This window comes from Taurulus bubalis, assembly GCF_910589615.1.
Source record: "Taurulus bubalis genome assembly, chromosome: 9".
Classification (NCBI taxonomy): Eukaryota; Metazoa; Chordata; class Actinopteri; order Perciformes; family Cottidae; genus Taurulus; species Taurulus bubalis.
In genome coordinates, this window is record NC_136597.1 from 22,336,089 (window position 1) to 22,355,086 (window position 18,998).

General features: G+C 43.3%; 1 protein-coding gene across 2 annotated transcripts; it reads right to left on the reverse strand.

Moving 5' to 3' along the window:
- Positions 1–5,375: 5,375 nt before the first annotated feature.
- hmg20a (high mobility group 20A) lies at positions 5,376–12,732 on the reverse strand (the record flags this gene model as incomplete). Of its 2 annotated transcripts, XM_079223846.1 has the most annotated exons (8): positions 12,709–12,729; positions 12,351–12,560; positions 10,519–10,651; positions 9,901–9,938; positions 7,727–7,802; positions 7,225–7,440; positions 6,164–6,296; positions 5,376–5,906 (listed from the first exon to the last, which is right to left on the reverse strand). In XM_079223846.1, the coding sequence occupies exons 2-8, from the start codon at positions 12,510–12,512 to the stop codon at positions 5,903–5,905; spliced, it is 762 nt and encodes a 253-aa protein (XP_079079972.1). In that variant the 5' UTR covers positions 12,513–12,560; positions 12,709–12,729. The 2 variants fall into 2 exon arrangements, with proteins under 2 accessions (XP_079079972.1, XP_079079971.1); XM_079223845.1 differs by lacking the exon at positions 5,376–5,906 and having other exon boundaries at positions 6,160–6,296; positions 12,709–12,732.
- Between the last annotated feature and the right edge of the window lie 6,266 nt (positions 12,733–18,998).

Consider the following 18,998-nt stretch of genomic DNA (forward strand, 5'->3'; position numbering starts at 1 on the left):
AGGAGAACCGCGTGAACGCGCAATTGCAAAGCATAAGCAAGCCGCCTCCGCTGTGGAAATCCAGAGACATGCAAAGTGTTTGTTCTGCATTTGTATTAATAATAATAAAATGAACTTGTATTTTGTCACTTTATGAGATTTGCAATAACCTAACTAACCCAATAAACGTTATCTTCTGCAGTTGTTCACAATGTTGTTATTACACGTTTTAATTGGTTGATTATAATAATAATAATAATAATTTTATTTATATAGCACCTTTAAAAACAGAGTTTACAAAGTGCTCTACAGAGAAGCAAAGCATAGTCATACATAACGTCAATACCGGTCAACAAAAAAAAGACCATACCATAAAAGCAATGAATACAACAAAACCAAACAAATGACCAAAAAGAGCAAATGGAGTAGAACACAAACAAATAAATAAAACTAACAAACAAAAACAGGGGAACAAAATAACTGCATAGAAGGACATAAAGGGACAATACAGGATTATAATCACTGCTTTGAATCAAACTGCCTAATTTAAAACTTCAGCTAATTTCATTTAGTGTTTCACATTTAATTTGTCTTCTTGAGGTTCTTGTGATCGGCTCATATGATGTCAAGTATCTTGGTGCCAGGGACTCTGGGTAAAGCATGTTTCAGTTGTGTTCAAAGCCCAGTTAAAGTGTGCAACTTTGACTTTAAGAGCAGGTTTGAAGTGCTTATGCTTTACTTCTCCACCACATATCAGAGGGACACATTTTATTGCATTTATTTTTAAATCTCATACGTCATACACATCATATGTGTGAGAAATATAAACAGTAGTAGTAGTAAAGTTAGCTCCACCAAGGCCAGCTACGGTCTTTAGAATGTGTCAGTAATAACTATAATACAATCATTCATAATAATTATAACCTGAAACATCATGGAAATCACACAGCGTCCATTCTGACAAGCTTAAATAACAAGTACTTGATATATAAAGTACATTGGTGCTGATACTACTTACAAAATGTGACTTTAACTTTTAAGTTTTACATTGTGATTTTGATACTTTTACTCAAGTATATAATTTGAATACTTCTCCCATAACTACCAATGCCCTTATCAGTTTAACTGCATTATAGCCCACATCCTATACTGTTCATTTCTTGGGTTTATACAGTGCTTTGTGTTGCTGTGACATTTGTTCATCACAGGGTTATTTAAAGAACAACAAACATTCACTGATGTTAAATTGTGAGACCACACTTCAGAGCAAAAGGGAGTTCAAGTAGTTAATCAACCCGTGTTTGTACGGAAAGACAGCTGCCGTGCGAAAGAAACAAACAGATGTGTGCAGCACAAAGCTGCAGTGAGTGTGTGCGTTTTATTCAGTTATTGGAAAGCGTTGAGAGCGGTCATATTTTACTGACATCACGCTTCTCATGAGGGATAATGACCTCTGGTGAGGAAATCCCCTCCTCTCCTGCTGCCTTCAGGGGCTGTTGGAAATATACAAATTACACTTAAAAGTCAAGTTCACATAAAAAAAATTAAAAAAAATACAATAAAAAGTACAACCTTAGAACTTAGAACTTTAGAACTCCGAGGAGAAACTGAAGGCATTAGGGAAGAAGAGGAAGAGGAGCTGAGCCGGAGGTTGACATGTGGGAATGACTCAAGCTTTTTTTTTTTTACACATTCCAAGCATTGTTTCCCCCTCCTCCTCCTCCTCCTCCTCTCTTCCTCCTCTTCCTCCCTGCCCCAGTATACAAGGCGCTGAGGCCAAGGATTTTCCAGAGCTGGGAGAGATGGAGCGGATGATGGATCAAGAAAGAGGAAGTATGACTCGCATTTTCCGCTTTTGCTTCTTCTTTTTTTTTTACCAATTCACTCATTCAGCAGCTGAATAAATAGTTGGACGGGCATTATATATATATATAGACATATATACACACTTTTCTGGGTTGTATGAAATTTGCCTGCGTCACTCACCTGCAGGAGAGGGCCATGCTCGTCTTTAGAGATCAGAAGGATTTTGCAGGCAGCTCCCCAGGGGCCCATACATAGTTCCAACATTATGTTTGGAAATAACTGAATGAGTGTATGTCAATATGCATGACGCAAACCATCTAGTTCACGCAAAGCATGATATTTTACACGTTGTCGTCAGAAACTGTTATAGCATCACGGTCAGTCTAACCAAAGAGGGTTGCATGGCACGTGAGTCATATTCAGAGGAGATAATCCAACACACACCACCATATAAAATCTGAAAAAGTGAGAGAGAGCTTTATGAGTAAGGGTCGACTGGATCAGACGTTTGCAGTGACTCACGTCAGTTGAACATGAGGACACTGTCACTGATGATGGAATAAAAGATGAATAATACTTGAGGAGAAATGAAACATCCTCTTTCCCCCAATGGGAGCTTGAGTCTCAATCTAAAGAGCAGCCAAAAAAAACATCTCTTTGTATCTCACAAACCTTTTCTAGTAGTTTGCCCACTGTCGTCCCAACATGCTTTACTCCGATTGTGCTTCAGAGAAACTCGTGATCATCTCTTTTCGAGCTGGTGGGATATCGGTCTCCTGTCAAATCCCTTTACTTTCAGAAGAACTCGTTTTCTTCCTGACATGTTGAGGCGAAAACTACCATTGAAGCTGCATTTTGGGAGATACTATACCAGAAGATGGGTAAAGTCTTTTTTTTTTCACAGCAAGTGTCTGTCTCGCTTCAGTATCTTTAAGCGAACAACGGAGGACGACCAAGACGTAATATCTGACCTTAACACGCTTCAACCGCCTCAGAGGGAATAGCAAGCCCGGTCGGTGTCAACCTTTCATCGGGAGTGACTTCAGATATTGGAACACACAGATTTAAGGCAACAAACTTCATCAGAGGACTGACCTTTCCATCAGGGGTCCAAAGCTCGTTGCCTTAAAATCGGCGAGCTACGGAAATCTCTAGGGTCCCGTTTGGGGGAAACTCAACTGGAGAAATCACACAAACTGAACACTGGGTCTGTTTGAAGAGGAACTCTCAGATGATACAGTATGAATTATTTGAAATCGTCCGAACAGGGTTTGAATAATATAGATGATCCTGCTCGTTTCCAAATGGTACCGAAGAAGTACACGACAGTCGCGTCCCCGGCCCAGAAACTAAGGCCAACAGTGACTCTCTGAATGCATTACTATATTGATCAAAATAAGAGTTTTTTTATTTTTGGTCATCAGAAAACATACACAAATAAATTCCTGTGTTGTCCTACTGTAGATGGTAAAACATATTTCCATAAATAGCCCACGCAATCAAGACAAAGCCACGTTGCCAAGGGCTATGACCGGGGCCCGGCTAACAGAAGGTGGCTCATGCTGACCGTGTAAGTGCATGTGATTGTGCTCACAGAAACCGCTCTAGACGTCGAGGCCGCTGAGAGCCAACTCAGTGCATGACGCCTGAGTCATCCCCTCCTCTCTGAGTCACTCCCTCCGCTGCTCTGGTCCAGGATCTAGGGTCTCTTTGCTCGGAGCTGGCTCCTCTCTCTCTCCCCCAACGCCGCCAGCAAGCCGGGGCCAAGGATGCAGACCTGGCCCCCTGCGGAGGTGGGCCTTTCCACTGGTCTGTCATGGCGGCGTGGCGAGAAGAGGGCCCCACGAAGGCACCGCCTCCGACACCTGTGTCACGTTTTAAGAGACAGATTAGCCGCTTGAAGCTGGGTGAAACAGGTCAGGACTTAAACTGGAGGTAACAAGGTATGAGATAACACTCTTCATCATTTATCCCCCTCCTCGTCCCCTTTCCGTGTTGTTTTTTCGCAGCTTTGGGGCAACATCAAAGCAAAACATTTAAATAAAAGACGCTGTAGCTAAGCTCATTATACAAATGAGCTTTGGGGTCTACTACACACACACACACACGCACACACACCGAGCGGTTAATATGTGAAAGATGATCCCAGAAGTTAGAAGGTAAACAACTCTAATAAAAGGTGGAGTGTGTCTCATATGGTCACAGAAGAATGTCCCGCAGCACATGCAGCACGCTGAAGAGCTGCCGTAGGAGCGGTTTACATTTAGCCGCAGCAGCAGCCGTGAGGACGGCGAGGTGGTGAGAATCATCCGTGCACTGACCCGTGGTGCTGTGCACGTCGTTGTTTGGTTTTACTCATTTTCCTCTGCCTGTAAAAGTATATTAGGATCAAAGCAAGCTGGCATTCAATCAGCTTCCAGGTTGTAAAATGTCAAACTTTCATAACAACCTGTAAATTACCAAAGTCCTCTCTGCGCTGCATCATTTGGCTCTGAAGAGCTCGACCTTTGACCTTTGCATCACGCATGTAAACCACTCACACGGATCTAACACGGATCCCCGGCAATGTCCCGCACATATATGTTCCGTATCATAGGAGTCAGCGATTGTGTGCAGCGAGCTCACTGTATAAAGCCGGCATGCTCTCCTTGTGGGAGCTGAACATCTGTTAGGGACATTGTTGGATTGAGCACATGCAGCCATTGTGGACAGGAAGTCTCAGCTGGCAAAGAAGGAAACGGGCATCCGCGCATTGGAAACAGGAAGGGCTCATAATATCATAGTCCAAACAAAACTAAAAAAATACAGTACCATGTTAGTAACTTTTATATTTGGCCACCAAGCTAATTGGCCAGCTGATGATCAAACAAACAGGAGTATTCATTTTTAATTTCCAATATTAAATCGGATTTATGGCAGTCACCTCCAGCCGTTTTATTCCCCATTCAAGGCTACGAGTGGGAAAATCCTCAAACTCCATACAGAAGGTTATTGTTTCCCAAAGCTGTGCAGCTCAGTGGCTGCGAACGAGCCAGAGTGCAAAGTCATTTGGGCCTCTCTCTCTCTCCCTCTCTCTCTCTCTTTCTCTCTCTGGATTCCGGTAAATTACAGCAGAGCTGCTCAATTGACTTCACCGATCCAAATCCTCTTGACTCCACATCAACTGGAAGTAAATAGGCTTCGCCGCTGACAAAGCGCGTTTCCAAACAGTGACGTATTGCAGCAGAGTGGCCTTCCGAGTTCTTTTTGAGACTTCAAAACCAGGCTGTTAAAAAAAGAAAAGAAAAGTCAACCGTTCTCCCAGTTTGACAAATGAGGAAAGCAGCATTTAGTTCAGCGAATATTTTAACTAGCTTTGATGTATATATGGCACATTTTAGACACGCCATCAAAGAGAGATCTTTTTAAAAACACATGACTGTCGCTGTTATATAATGTAGACAAACTTTGAGAGTATTCCTGAATACGAGAAAAAAGAAATCTAGTCCCAATGATGCCGAGAGCGTCTAACTTTGATTTTCATTTCAGAGCAAACATATTCCCAGCATGTCATGAACCGATCCAAACAAACCGACGGCGCAAATGTAAATACGTTTATTGAAAACACGAACACTTTTTCATACAGGAACAAAAAAACAAACAATAAATGGCACATGTTTTTCTTCAAGAGTATGAAAAAATAAAAAATAAAAAAAAAATAGAAGCAAAGTCTGCTCAACAGTATTCCTGGATACGGTGAACACAAACCAACCGACACGTTTTTCTTTCATCGGAAACATCTTTGATGAAGAAACCGTTGTGGAAGCATTTCGCTATAAATGGACAGTGAAGACAGAACAGGAGCAACGAGTGACATCAAACTCTTTCATGTCCTACCATTTGAGTATTTTACAAAACAAACTACAGGTATATTTAAGTGAGAACAGAGGAGTTTTTTTATTTTTTTAAAAGTAAAACAATAATAAATAAATATGAGATCACCTTCGCAGGAGTAATAAAAGATGTATTAAAATCAATCGGGACGACAGACCGACGGGAAGATTCACCGACGAGGAGCAGCCTCCGCCGAGCGGCGCCGGGGGACTCGATCCATCAAAATTGGTGGGACTTGGTCCAATTATCTGGGGGCGAAAGCATGACAGCAGAAGACACGCTCATTATTCATTCACAGCTGAAACAATTAAAGAAGCTCTACAACAGCGAATAAATGGACCTCGAGGTGAAACGGTCCGTCTTTTAGACTAATTGATTCGAGTTGGCCAGACTTTTAAAAAGGCCTCCTTTAAAAAAGGCGTTGCATTTAATTAACAAGACAATGAATCAAAAAATAACTAGGTCATCAGATGAATCGATGATGTCATCGGTCACCGTTGCTCACCTGTCCAAGCGGTTGACCACGTCCCTCACAGTGTTGATGAGATGCTCGTTATCCTGGGGGCTTCCGACGATGATGCTGTGGAGCTTCTTCATGTAGGAGTCGATGCTGTCGAGAGTGGGCGTCTCTCCACTGGCTGTGGGCACAAGGAGTGCGGGGGCGTTGAGTGCTTAGGTTAAATTTGATAAGCTGCTAAAACGTGTGACTCAAACGAGGGGTTGACAACCACATGAGGCCGCGACTGATATCTTGTTGCAGAGTGTTCATTATTTATAATTGCTGCCCACGTAGCCGGTGAAAAAACGTTTAAATAAAGAGCCTCCCCCCCCGAGGCCGTTGCCGTTTGCAGAGTCTGTGTGTGTGAAGGTGTGGATGAAGGTGTAGAAAAACCTGTGGGTGTGAGCTCAACACCGATACTGTCTGTGTGCGCGTAAAACAAGTGGGGAATAAAATGAGATTCCTTAAATGTGGATGATGAACAGGTTAACACTGACAGCAGCCCACGGCCTGACTTCCACGGCCAGAACAGCGGGGGGTCCGGCTGAACAGTCCGTTTGCGTCTCTCGGACTTTAAAGCTCAGTAAACACAGTGGGTGGACGAACGCGCCTACATAATTATCCACTTTACACGAGCTTAAAACTCAGAAACTAATAGTTCACGACAGTGATATCGTTTGTGTCTCGGGATGGATGACTGATACGGGATACCATGTCAATGCTGATTTATAATAATGTGCGTTGATCTTTTTGAAATGAAAACAAACACACACACACACACACACACATCACTAATAGCCTATACTGTCGTAAAGGACGAGACTAGAACTCTTTATCAGAAAATATCGGACAAATTTAGTATGCTGAGGAAACACCCCGACTTAATAATTCATCTCGTATTGTGTTGAATCATTTATCTTCATTTTATTGAAACAAAAGAAGAGGAAGAAGAAGATAATTCTATCTCAAGAATCCCCCCTTGTTTAAAATGGATGCAAGTGGAGAAACCATGACTCAACAGGTGAAACCAGCTGGAGGGAAAATACCAGGTTTGTGTTGGTTCTCACCTGGCAGAGGCACGGTGGAGAAGCTGGAGGTGAGCGCCTGGCGCAGCGTCTCCAGGTGTTGGTGGAGGAGCCCGTTGCGTCCCCTCTCCTGCATCACGTCGCCCTCCAGCCGCTCCACCGCCCCGCGCATGCTCTCCACGTGTTTCTGCAGCGCCGCGTTGCGCTCCTCGTACTCCATGTTGGTCTTACGCAGCTGCCGCATCTCCGCTTCACGTGCTGTTGAGGGGGTCAAACAATGTTTTAAACCACGGAAGATAAAGAAGGAGGTGTCCGGCGGAGACGACGCAGCGGTTGGTGCCATCATTCATTTTTTATTTGCTCAAAGAGGCGCGTTATTTTAAAGTTCGGGGAACTTGTGGTACTATTCTGGGACGACGGAACACTATAAAACAATGTTCTCTTGAAGTAGCGGAGGAGTGCGTTTAGAAAACACTTAGACAAATGGAGGTTTAAAAAAAGCACCGGCTGCAAAAGTATGTTTAAGCTCTTTTATTTTTTTTACCTTTGCTGTGGTTGAGAAACTCCTCCGTGAAGATCGGAATGTCAAACACGGTTCGGTCCTTCCCTTCCGCATCCTTCTGTTGACAGTAAGAGGGAAGGAGATAAGCTGAACAGAGGAAACATGCGGCCGCACAGACTGGCAGCGAGAGCCGGCCATTTATCTAGCTGGGCGGGGGAAGTGGGTGGGTAATTGATTTCATACCTGGCCACGGGGGAAATACAGTGATACGGATGAAGAAACGAGGGGGAGGAGTAATTTCATCAACAGTGCTGCTAAGAAATCAAAGGCCCTGGAATGATTTGCAATAAAAAATGTGTTTCACAATAGCAGCACACAAGATATGGTGCAGGTCTCACTCTCCCTCTGAAACAATGCATCATCCTTCCTCATTTCGTGAAAGAATGAGATTTAAAGCAGACCGTTAAATCTACTGGTACTCCCACGGGAATGCCGATTCCAATAAAAGTCACCTTGACCATAAAGCCCTTTAGGGAGTATGGTATAGGGCTCAAACCTCTTAATCACATGCAGGAGTTAATCAAAATGAATTACACACTTAGTAGGAGCCAAGTGTTTGGATTATGAACACAAACACAGCACCGAAGTGGATTAACGCAGCTTTAGCGATGCAACAATAAGCACTTAATGGGCGGACGCAATAAAAATAGCATAAACAGACTGCGGTCGTGATGACAAAACCGCAGTGAATGAAACTACTGTCGTTTTTTGCACAGGTTCACTTTTGAGAGAATCTGTCTTAAAGTCGATCCTCATGGGTAAAGCATTCACACAGATATTTTGAGGACGCTGTCCGTTCTGAAAATTGGTTTGGACTTATTTGAACGTCTGTTTTTGGAGGCATTCTGTCCTCGTGCCATTTATTTTTTCCTGACGTTCTGTCAGACGCCCGGTTTCTATTTATTCCCGTCGCTCGCTTTGAAAGCCAGCAATGGGATCAGCTGAAATCTATATATAACACTTCCTCGTTTTTACGAGAATATTCATTGACAGCATAAATGTGTTGCTAAATTCCTGCTCCAACCACGGGAAGAGGTGTGAAAGATGTCGCGCTTTCCTCGCCTTGGACAGGGATCTGTCACGCGTCTGTTTTTGTCGACCATCACCTCCTGGAACTTGACTGGATGCTGTCAGATTGGTTCAAAGGAAGCGGTCCTGAGGAAGTGTCGCTTGGTGGGAATAAATAGCGTTAAAGTCGATTGATTCAGGAAATTAGTTGATTTGTGGTAGGGCTGTGTTTAGATTTCTGTACGGCATGAATTTTTCATATACCGTCATACCGGTCGCCGCTGTTTGGCAGGGAACAACATTTGATGTTCACAGCTTGAAGCTGAAGGAGCAGCGGACCGAGCTACTTACGTCTCATGTTAACTCACTTGACTCATGGTGTGCAAGAAATGACATCGCCAAAATTCATGCTGGGTAAATGACACCGCCCACACAGGAAGACTTTTCTTGTGCAGGAAGAAGTCTTTTCCTGTGCAGCTAAGTGGGCGGGCTTTACCCATCATGCATTTTGGCGTTGTCATTTTTTTCAAACCACGAGTCAACTTCTATCCGTGAGACGTAAGTAGCTCAGACCGCTGTACACGTACCTGTGACTGTAAACATTAAATGTTACTGCCGGCCGAAGAATGACAATAGTTGTTACGGCCGCGCATGCGCCCCTAGTATCAAGGGATTCCCCTGGGTCCTAAATCCCACCAGGTTTAGCTCCCTATGTACCAATCAAAACAGCTGCTGGCCAGTTGCGAGCGAGTGGTGAGTAACGATGGCGGTGGCGGTCCTTTTCGCGTCAATAAATTAATGTGTTTATTTGTAGAAAAAAATACCGTGATATACCGTCAAACCACCAGAATCTTACAAAATACCGTGATATGAATTTTTGGCCATACCGCCCAGCCCTAATTTGTGGCACGCTTTATGAAATCACATACTCTTCATCTTTGGGCTTGGGGTCCACACCTCTGGGAGAGACAGATAGACGACTATAAGGAATATCGCTTCAGTAATATCAATCCATGGCAATGTTTCACTGAGTACATCGCCATGTGCCAAATTGGTCGGCGTCGCCCAAACCCGTAACTTCTTCACGTCATCAAACGTGATATTTACTTCTTAGGGAAAGTGAGTACGGGCAGGAAAGAGTTACTGACCTCGTGAAGAGCCTCGTTGGCTACCTGGTGCCCGACATCTGGAAAGGAAGGAAAGAATAAAGAAAGAGCACAGCAGATGATTCACGTTTCCTCCGGCGCAGCGGGCCTTTAGTGGAACTGATCGAATGAAAGCAATAAAAAATATATATAAAAATAAATCTCTGCCCTCTTTATTGTGAGTCGACTGAAATAAGGCAGAGTGGCTAACGTCGTCAACATTTCCGATATCCAGACTGAGATGTATCCACGGTAACAAAGGAGCGCGAGATAATGCAGACCATGTGTTGCGTGAGCACGGTAACGGCTCCTCGGCCTCACGCTGAACCTGAACTATTACGAGCTGGAAAAGTTTCCCCTCTTTCCTTTTGCCACGTTTCCATTGACTGAGCAAAAAAGCAAAATGGTGAGCCCCGAGCTCCAACACCGAACCGTGGGATAGATTAAAACTTTAGTGTGGGAAATAAGAAAAAAGGACCACACAATGCAACAGGACTTTGTGTCGCTACCGATTCATGTTCGTGTTGCTCGACCTGTCCAAATCTCACCAAACATTTGAAGTATTTGACTTTAACAGCAGTGGCCTTAAAAAATGATCTGATCTTCGAACCAGATCCTCACCTCCCCGGTGCCGCTTGCCTTTCTGCTTCTCCTGGACCTTCCGGGTGAAATGTTTGTAGGCCTCCGTCTTCTGGTACTTCTCCAGCTCGCGCATGTAGCGCTCCTTGTCTCGCTCCGCCTCTTCCAAGTACCTCTGCAAGAGAGAGAGAGAGAGAGAGAGAGAGAGAAAAAGGTGAGGCTGAGGGTGATGGAGGATTGTGGGTGAGATGACACGGCGAGTGGGGGTAATTATTTCTAATCAGGATAAATTCCTTGTCGAAAGACAAAATAAAATCTGTAATTTCCAATTTACATAACTTGCATTCGCTCGAGGCTTGTAATGGGATCTTGTAATATCATTAGTTTGGGAATTAGAGGAAACACGAGACAAAACCATCTTCATGCAAAGACCTGATCCCGGGATTCTGGCATATCGGACTCAGCTTTGAACTCGCGGAGCAACAGGCAGGATACAAATCAGCAGCAAAGCTCTCCGGGCTCCAGCCCGCCTTTGGATTTAAAAACAAAACATGTCCAGATTTCTCAGATCTTCTCTGGAAAGAAAGAGGAAAAAAAAACAAAAAACTGCAAGATCTAACTTTGAATATTAGCGGCTGGGCTTGAGGTGTTTTACCAACTGACAGAACTGTTGTTCAATGAAATGTGAAGCATTGATGCAGGCATAGTGTTGAATACATTTGATTAAAAGGTCACTGGTTTCTAAAAGATAGAATGTATATAATAATTATCACAATATAAATAGGACTTATTTTGCAGTGGGATGAACTAATCGATCTGAACATGTAATAATAGTAATAATGGCCTTACAGACCAACTCTATCCTTTGTATCTTGCATCTCTTTCTGGTATTCTTATGATATCTAGGACAGAAGAATCTTATGTCAACTATGGCAAGACAATCTGCAACAGGGTGTCAATCTACCAAAACACGCTCATGTACAAGTGAATGTTTTTGTCAGCTCCAAAGCACCGACACCGTGGACTCGGCGCGCTTTTGTTCCGACACTGTTTTTTGTGCACGGGGAAAAATGAGATGCAAGTCTCGGCTGGTTTGAGAGTGTCGAATGTGACTGCGGAGGCCTTAAGTGCAGCCATGTTGCAGATGAATATTTCAGTCCAGTCTTTTGAGGCGCCGTTGCTGCAAATTGCCAATTTAAAAAGGGCACTGCTGTTTAAGTCAAATACTTCAAATGTTTGGTGACGATAAAACATTTTTTTTAAATGAACCACCTTGTTAATAGAAGGTCAGTGGATTTTCTTCCACTGCTTTCTCAAAACCTGGATGGTCCGTTGTTTCCCTATTCTTGCACTACTTAGGGATGTCCCGATCAAGTTTTTGACCTGAGTCATCCAATACAGCTGCACATTGCACACTTCAAGTACATTAAACTTACTAAAAAAGTCCAAAGTGTATGCTTGGCAATTGAATAGCTCGGAGAAATGCATGAAGGAAAGAACTGCCTGCATCCAAACTGTTCCATAATGTGTTTTTGTTGGTGTATACAAGTATATCATCGCAAACCCACTAAAAAATCTAATCTTGTTGGCCTTGTCCCTTTCCCTTGAAAAGTGATTGTTGCTTTAATGCCTCCTTTGCCGGATATCCATGAATGAACTTTACTGTATTTTATCTTTTGCGAGGATCACATAAATAAATTGGCTTTATGCCCGTGGGGTTTTTGTGTCACTTGCAGTGGTGAGTGTTGTCGTCGTTGAGATTGGATTGCAACATCCCCTGCACTAATCCACATAAATGGAAGCTTTTTGCGACAACCATGATTTTCACCGCCGTTTGCTCGGTGTGAAATCCCGTCGGGAGCTTCCTCACCCACCTGCTTCTCCTCGGGGGGCAGCTTGCTCCACTCGTTGCCCAGCATCCTGGTGATCTCTGGAAAGGGCACGTCTGGACGCTCCGCCCGTAGCTGCTCCCGTCTGTCGTTCATGAAGCGGACGTAACCCGTCAGGGGGGCCTTGGGTGCGTTGCTGTCCTTCATCGGCTTCTTCCTCTTCCTCCCCTTGGTCCAGCTGCCACGCCGGGGCTTCTGCGAAGATCAACAAGAAAAACAGATATGTTTTTGAAGGTTCAGGTAGAAACCACTCCAATGATATATACTGCTGGGACATTCTTGGAGTTTGAGTTGGAAAAACTGAAAAATGTGTCATCTGATATCTGCGGGGTTCAGCTCTTACCTCATCTCCATTTCTCTGGTTGTTGTTGTCGGCGTTGGTTCCTGGAGAGCCCGTCTGCTCCTCCATGACTTCTATGACCACGGGGGAGATCTGGAGGAAACCAAGAGGGAGGTGTTGGAATAGGAAAACGTCTCAAACCAGTACCTAACTGGTATAAATATATGATCTGGAAGGGTTAGAGGTGAGTTAAGTTAAAGCCTGTGCTATCTGGGGGAGCGGGATCACATCAAAATGGGGACACATATCGCTGCCCGGTGAAGATGGGTTAAGCATGTTTTGAGCCAGGGTTGGATCGATGCGTTGTCACCAGGGATGCTGCCCGGCCAGGAAATAGAGCGCAGACTGTTCCCTCTGCAACGGTATCGCCGTGTTCTCCAAACACTACCCACCCCTCCCCAGTCTTGGCTCCAAACCTCCTCCTGGCCAGCCCCATTTCCTCTAATAGACATGTCTTGATGCTATCAATCATTATTGAGCAAGTGAAGGGGGAGAAAAATAACAGCAATTACACGCATCAGACGCTAATTTATTCTATTTTCAACAGGAGAAAGTAGTGTTGTGCAACTGCCTCTTAATTAGAGACAATAAAATGGCACATGCTCTCTGGAAGAAAAATATATCTGTTTTCTAGCCGAACTTCTGGTCCAACTAAGCTTTAAAGAAAATGTACAGTCAAAAGTGAGCTTGAAATTACAATATTTTGGACTATAATCAAAACATTTAAAAAGCATGCCAACACAAGAGTACTAGAGCCCAGGTTGAGTTCTAAAAATAGGAACAACATCCTTGTGCCTTAACCTCACAACCTCTTCTAAATCACTACGTGGGAAGTGAGTCTCTGCATCCTGGATGCGGTTTCTGCTCCCTGCCAGAGTTCTGTGGGAAAAACTCACGGAGGAATTAGCTGGTTTTCCCCCACCCCCTCAAACAAAGCTCTTTAGGGGAGAGAATATGTTTGCTCTCTACAGCAAAGCAGGGGTTTTCTTACAAACACTGCTATGGTGCCTTTAAACAACTTTTACCACCTCTAAATGCCTACGTCACAGATATCTGCATATGTACCCCCCAAGTGTCATCTATACTGTGAAGCTTCTTTAAGCAAACCTCAGGAAAAAAGTTTAGTTGTGAACTAAAAACTTAAAACGCTCACAAAGAGCATACACAATATAGTATTCCCGGTGTTTTGCTTTCCAACCCCTAACAAATAAAAACTATGCCACAGCGCCATCTGCCGGGTGAAAGTGCACACTGCAGGATTCAATGATCAATCGCTTCGATTTTTTTTTTTTACCTCGACAACACTATGTTCTCGATCATTGTTTCATAGTTTCACATGTTCACGGTGGCGTTATCTATTGCAACTATAACAACGACTTAAAAACCGCTTTGTGTCTTTAATTTGGGAAACTATGTGACTAACGTTACTGTATAGTATAGCATTTAAAATCTGCCGATTCCAAAATAGGAAACCCTGAATAGTGCTCACTAAAAAAAGGACCCAAGTGTACGACAAGTACTTCTAAACCGGGTGTTTCCTTTATTTAGTTAACAACCCCGGAAAACAGACATTACATATAATTAAATACCAAAATAAGTGATGTTAGCGTTCATCGTTCTTTGTTGGTTGTAACATTTAGGTTACTAACGCTGCATAACGCTCCCGTGTGATCGTAACACAGACCAGTGAGTGGACGCAAACAAATGTAAAGTACCAACTTGTATGTGACATTAAATGGACTTTGAACCAGAGAGACGTTGATGCAATCCATCATCCCCACTGTACCGAGCAGCTGGCGTCAACTTACACGAGCTAACGTCAACTATAACAGCTGCGGTGTCTCCAGCTCCACGGACGGGTGCGTTACGGCCGCTGAATGTAGTGCTGTTAACGGTTAAAAATAAATAAATCCAAAGGCACATTTACGTAATCGTTATTAGAAACAAAAGGTCGAGCGCGAGCATATTGGAAAACGATGTGCCAAGCTAGCTAGCTAGCTAGCGTCATAGCACTCAGCTAGCAGGCTGCGGGCTAGCCGACGTTCCGCTTCAGTTGACGTCACGTCGTCAATGTGCAATTTTAAACGTCATGAAGTTCAACATTTAACGTGCATTAAGTGAAACAGTCGAGTGAAAACTAACCTCAGGTCACGTAATCCGTAGCTGCACCTTTACTAATGATTTTCCTAATCAAAACAATAGCTACAGCAGCGACTCCATAGAATGAGACCACATAGACAAGCACACATGTAGCGAGGGTGGCATTTACACTTCGCCCTACAAAAACATAATAATAATAACTCTGTCTATTATTCTATATATGTTTTTTTATATTATTGTATTGCATTTGAGTTTGGGTTTTGTTCGAGATGAGGTCATTACAAAAGAGATACAATGAGAAACTTAATATGTTGCCTATTACTGGCTGGCTTCTGATTCGGCCTCTATAAAAAAGATTAAAGCTATTTCAACGTGATGTGCTTTCAAACGTGAATGGGAACCGACACAAAGAAAGTCCCAATTAACATAATTACTATGTGTAAACTGGTAATTACAGAAAACCGCTCTAGATATTCTAACTCTGTGGTCTCCCGTCGGTCACCGTTTTCTTCGTGTACAAACGCCAATCTGTCTTTTAGGGCGTTGTCGCCCTCTACCGCTGGGTCTGCGCATTGCACCTCTTAAATCTATTTCCATAGTTGATTCTCTCGGGAAATTTCGAGCTTTTATTTGTCAGACGTAGGAAGTAGGCTACGCATGAAGCATTAAACGGAGGAGAGGAGGAACTCTTTCATCTGATTTAGACGCACTCGTGCAATAAAATCCAAGGAGCAGAGCTGGCAAGCCTTCAACCTGTTTTGTTGTTGTAGTTTGTAGGGCATGCAGGTGCAACTTGAAATACTGCCATCACCTCTTATTGCAGTGTGTCCTACTCTCTCTGTGACTGATGGTGAGTGTTTGAGCTCTGCCGGAGCCACGCAACTAATTTTAGGCAATATATACAGTGCTGGCAACCCCCTGGGGTACGATCCACTTCTGAAAGTAATCATGCATTCTCATATTGCACTGAGCATCCAATATATATTGATGAATGATTTTATTCATTTGAGAAAAAAATACAGTGCTTGTGGAAGCCCTTTTTGTGGGCCAATAACACATTGCTGTTCGTTTGTGGACAGAATACACACGGTTAATAACAAAGCTCCCAGCCTATTTGAGACTAGAGAGATATAAATTGAGAGTGAGAGAGTGAGAAGACTAATACTCTAATTCCAAATTAACAGATCACAAATTAACCAACACCAAGACGGGAGTAACCCAACTGTATAGCTGCAGTCTAATTGAAACTTTGATTGGAATCTCATCGCAATTACCCAGAGTTAATCCAACCCAATTCTCAGGCTCATTACACACACAGGTTCGGCTAATCCAGAAGTTCAGAGAATAAAGTCTCAAACAAAACCAAGACATTCAGCTCGCATTGCTCCTCAGATCCCCCCCCCCCCCCCCCCCCCCCCCCCCATATCTTTTAGATGATCAAATCAATTCCTGGGGCCGTTGGAAATGTTTTCCCAGGGATTCTTCAAAAGAAATAGCAAAGCTCCCAGTGTCAACAAACCAGGTCTGAAGATGCTCCATCGCCATTTATGGTATGAAGCTTTTAATATTCATATCTCTGTTCTCCTAAGTTGGTTACAGTAGTGCGAATTTTTATTCCACGTTTTCTGCCTCTTCTTCACCATTTCATCACACGTTATATATAAAAAAATCTTATGGATAATTCGCATAATAATTTGCCCTAAAAATGCATGACATATTTGGTATCTTTGGAGATTTGTTTTGGCTCCTCTGCATTAATGTGTAATGACTTACCCACTGCTCTGTGAGGTTTAAGGAGTTAATAAATAAAAAACATCCACATTCCCCACAACCTGTTTTGTCTTCTTCTCCTTGAGGTCACAATGTCCTACAGGGCCAAGTAAGCCTTTCAAATAATCCAGTTGTCGGTTATATATTGCACCTGCAGGTGCTGAATGTAATAGTGTTTTACAGCAAGCAAGTCAAAATAAAATAAAGTAACAGCCCATAGTCAAATGTCTTGTTGCTGTATTGCATTCAGAGGCTGCTGTCAATGGAAAAACAGGCTTTTCTACAATGGAATTCTTCCTGTAACACTGTTGTCCACGGGGGCCCCACACAAAAACCTGACATTTGGTATTGATGTTTCAGATGGATAAAAACAATTCTGCTATCAGTTGAGTTGAACTGTTTACAAGTTGTATTTGGTGAAAGTGTTGTTCTTTTCCAAAGGTTGTATATGGCTGCATCTCCCCCTCTGAGGATTTACTGACAATTACAAAAACGGGGGCACAAATTAGCTACGATAATATTTCGCTGAGGTGAACAGAAGGAAGAAAAAAACAAGACATCTGCCGATAATATGGTAATCCCTACCAGCAGATAACTCATATTCTATCTCTCCAACAGTCATGAATTAATAAGGGGCAGCGTTGCCTGTGGAATCGTGTTTGTCACTAATTGGCTGACTTGGAACGGAGAAATAATGCCGGCCAACTGTTCAACTCCCAGCAGTGTGTCTGGCTTCTTTTTGACCATCCAGCATCGGCGGTCACTGCATTGTGGAAACCGTGTCACAGCAAACAAAGCTTGGGGAAACGGCGAGCCAGGTTCAATCAGCTCCGATCTGGAGACTCTTCAGATCCCAGCAGGCCCCGCGGCTCAGCATCCAGCATCCCCCCCTCCGCCCCCGTACCGCTATCCACCTGTCATGCCACATCTAATCACCCGGTCCCAGCCTGAGAGGTTCTCCAGCCACTGAGCCTCTGTGGATCGGGCCATATGTCCTCGCCAGTCGGCCCCTTGTGTTGCCTGGAAAGTGGCAACGCTGCGACACCCACACTGCACGCATCAAGACCTCCGTCTCGCCTCAGGACGTCCAGGGTGGTGATGTCACCTGGCGTGGCAGGAGGGGGAGGAAGTAGATGCTCAAGTTAGGGAATCGGTGCATCTGCAAATAACGGCGTTTTAAAGACCTAATTCCAAATGAGCAAAATGTGTGTAATCAGTGTCACCAGAACCCCAATTGATAAACCTGTGATGATGATAATGATAATAATCAGGTTCAGCCATTATCTGTAGGTATTATTGCGAGCTGAGGCTACATTGCAGCCGCGGGTGTATCATCAACACATCAGATGTTTCCATTGACACGACATCACTAATTACATCCTGTGATGATAACATACTGCAATATTATTTCTTTTGTACTGTGTATGATTGCGTGTGTGTGGTTGTGTGTGTGTCAAATTCAATTAGAATTATCAACATATCACTTCTTACTGTATTTATACTGTAGCTGCACTGTAGCCAGATTTGTTGGTCTAGTATTCGTTCTACGTTTGTAGATTATTTCACCTTCTTTTTGCATGAAAACCTTATAGTATTTCAATTGATTATATTAATTATTGTGTTTTTAAATGCTGATCTAATGCATTTCTTTTCCTGATGCAGTGATGGAAGAAGTACTCAGAAGTAAAAGTGCAAACACAGCAGTCAAAAAATACCCCATTCCAAGTAAAAGTCCTAAGACTTATTAACAGCAAAACATGAAGTATCAAAAGTAAAACATATAAATTTCACAGTAGAGCTCTCTTCGCATACTTTATTTGTCGGCTTTAATATTGCAGGACATCAATACGGAGCCGAGTATATAGAGACCTTGTATCCTTCTCTGTATAAAAGTACTGAAGTGCATCAAATCATGTGTTGATTTTATTATAGCTCAAGTTGTCAGAAACAATGTTTCCCTGTTAAATGTAGAGAGCAGCGGGAAAAAAGAAGAGGAAATTCTCAAGTAAAGCAAAAGAATGACAAAACGGTGATTCATACAGTACTTGAGTAAATGTTTCACGCCACCACCGGCCTTGCGTGAATCACTTTAACTTGTTCCTCCTGCTGGCGCTCTAAACAACACACACATGCAGACACAGCATTCAGAAGCTTATTGTTTAATGATGATGAATGCGAGTTCAGCTTTGCAGAAGACTCTTCTTTATATTCTTTGTTTCCTCCCCCCTCCCCTTCCTGTGAGCATGTGTGAGGCTGTGATCGGATAGATTAGCACGTGTCGGCCACGGCTTGTCCACACGTAGGGTGGCACAAACATCACATGAAATTTAAAAAAAAGGTCACGCTCGCACACGGAGCCGTCCTCTCCGCAGAGCACATCATTTGCTGCAACACGCGTTTGGATATTAATGAGAATAAATCTG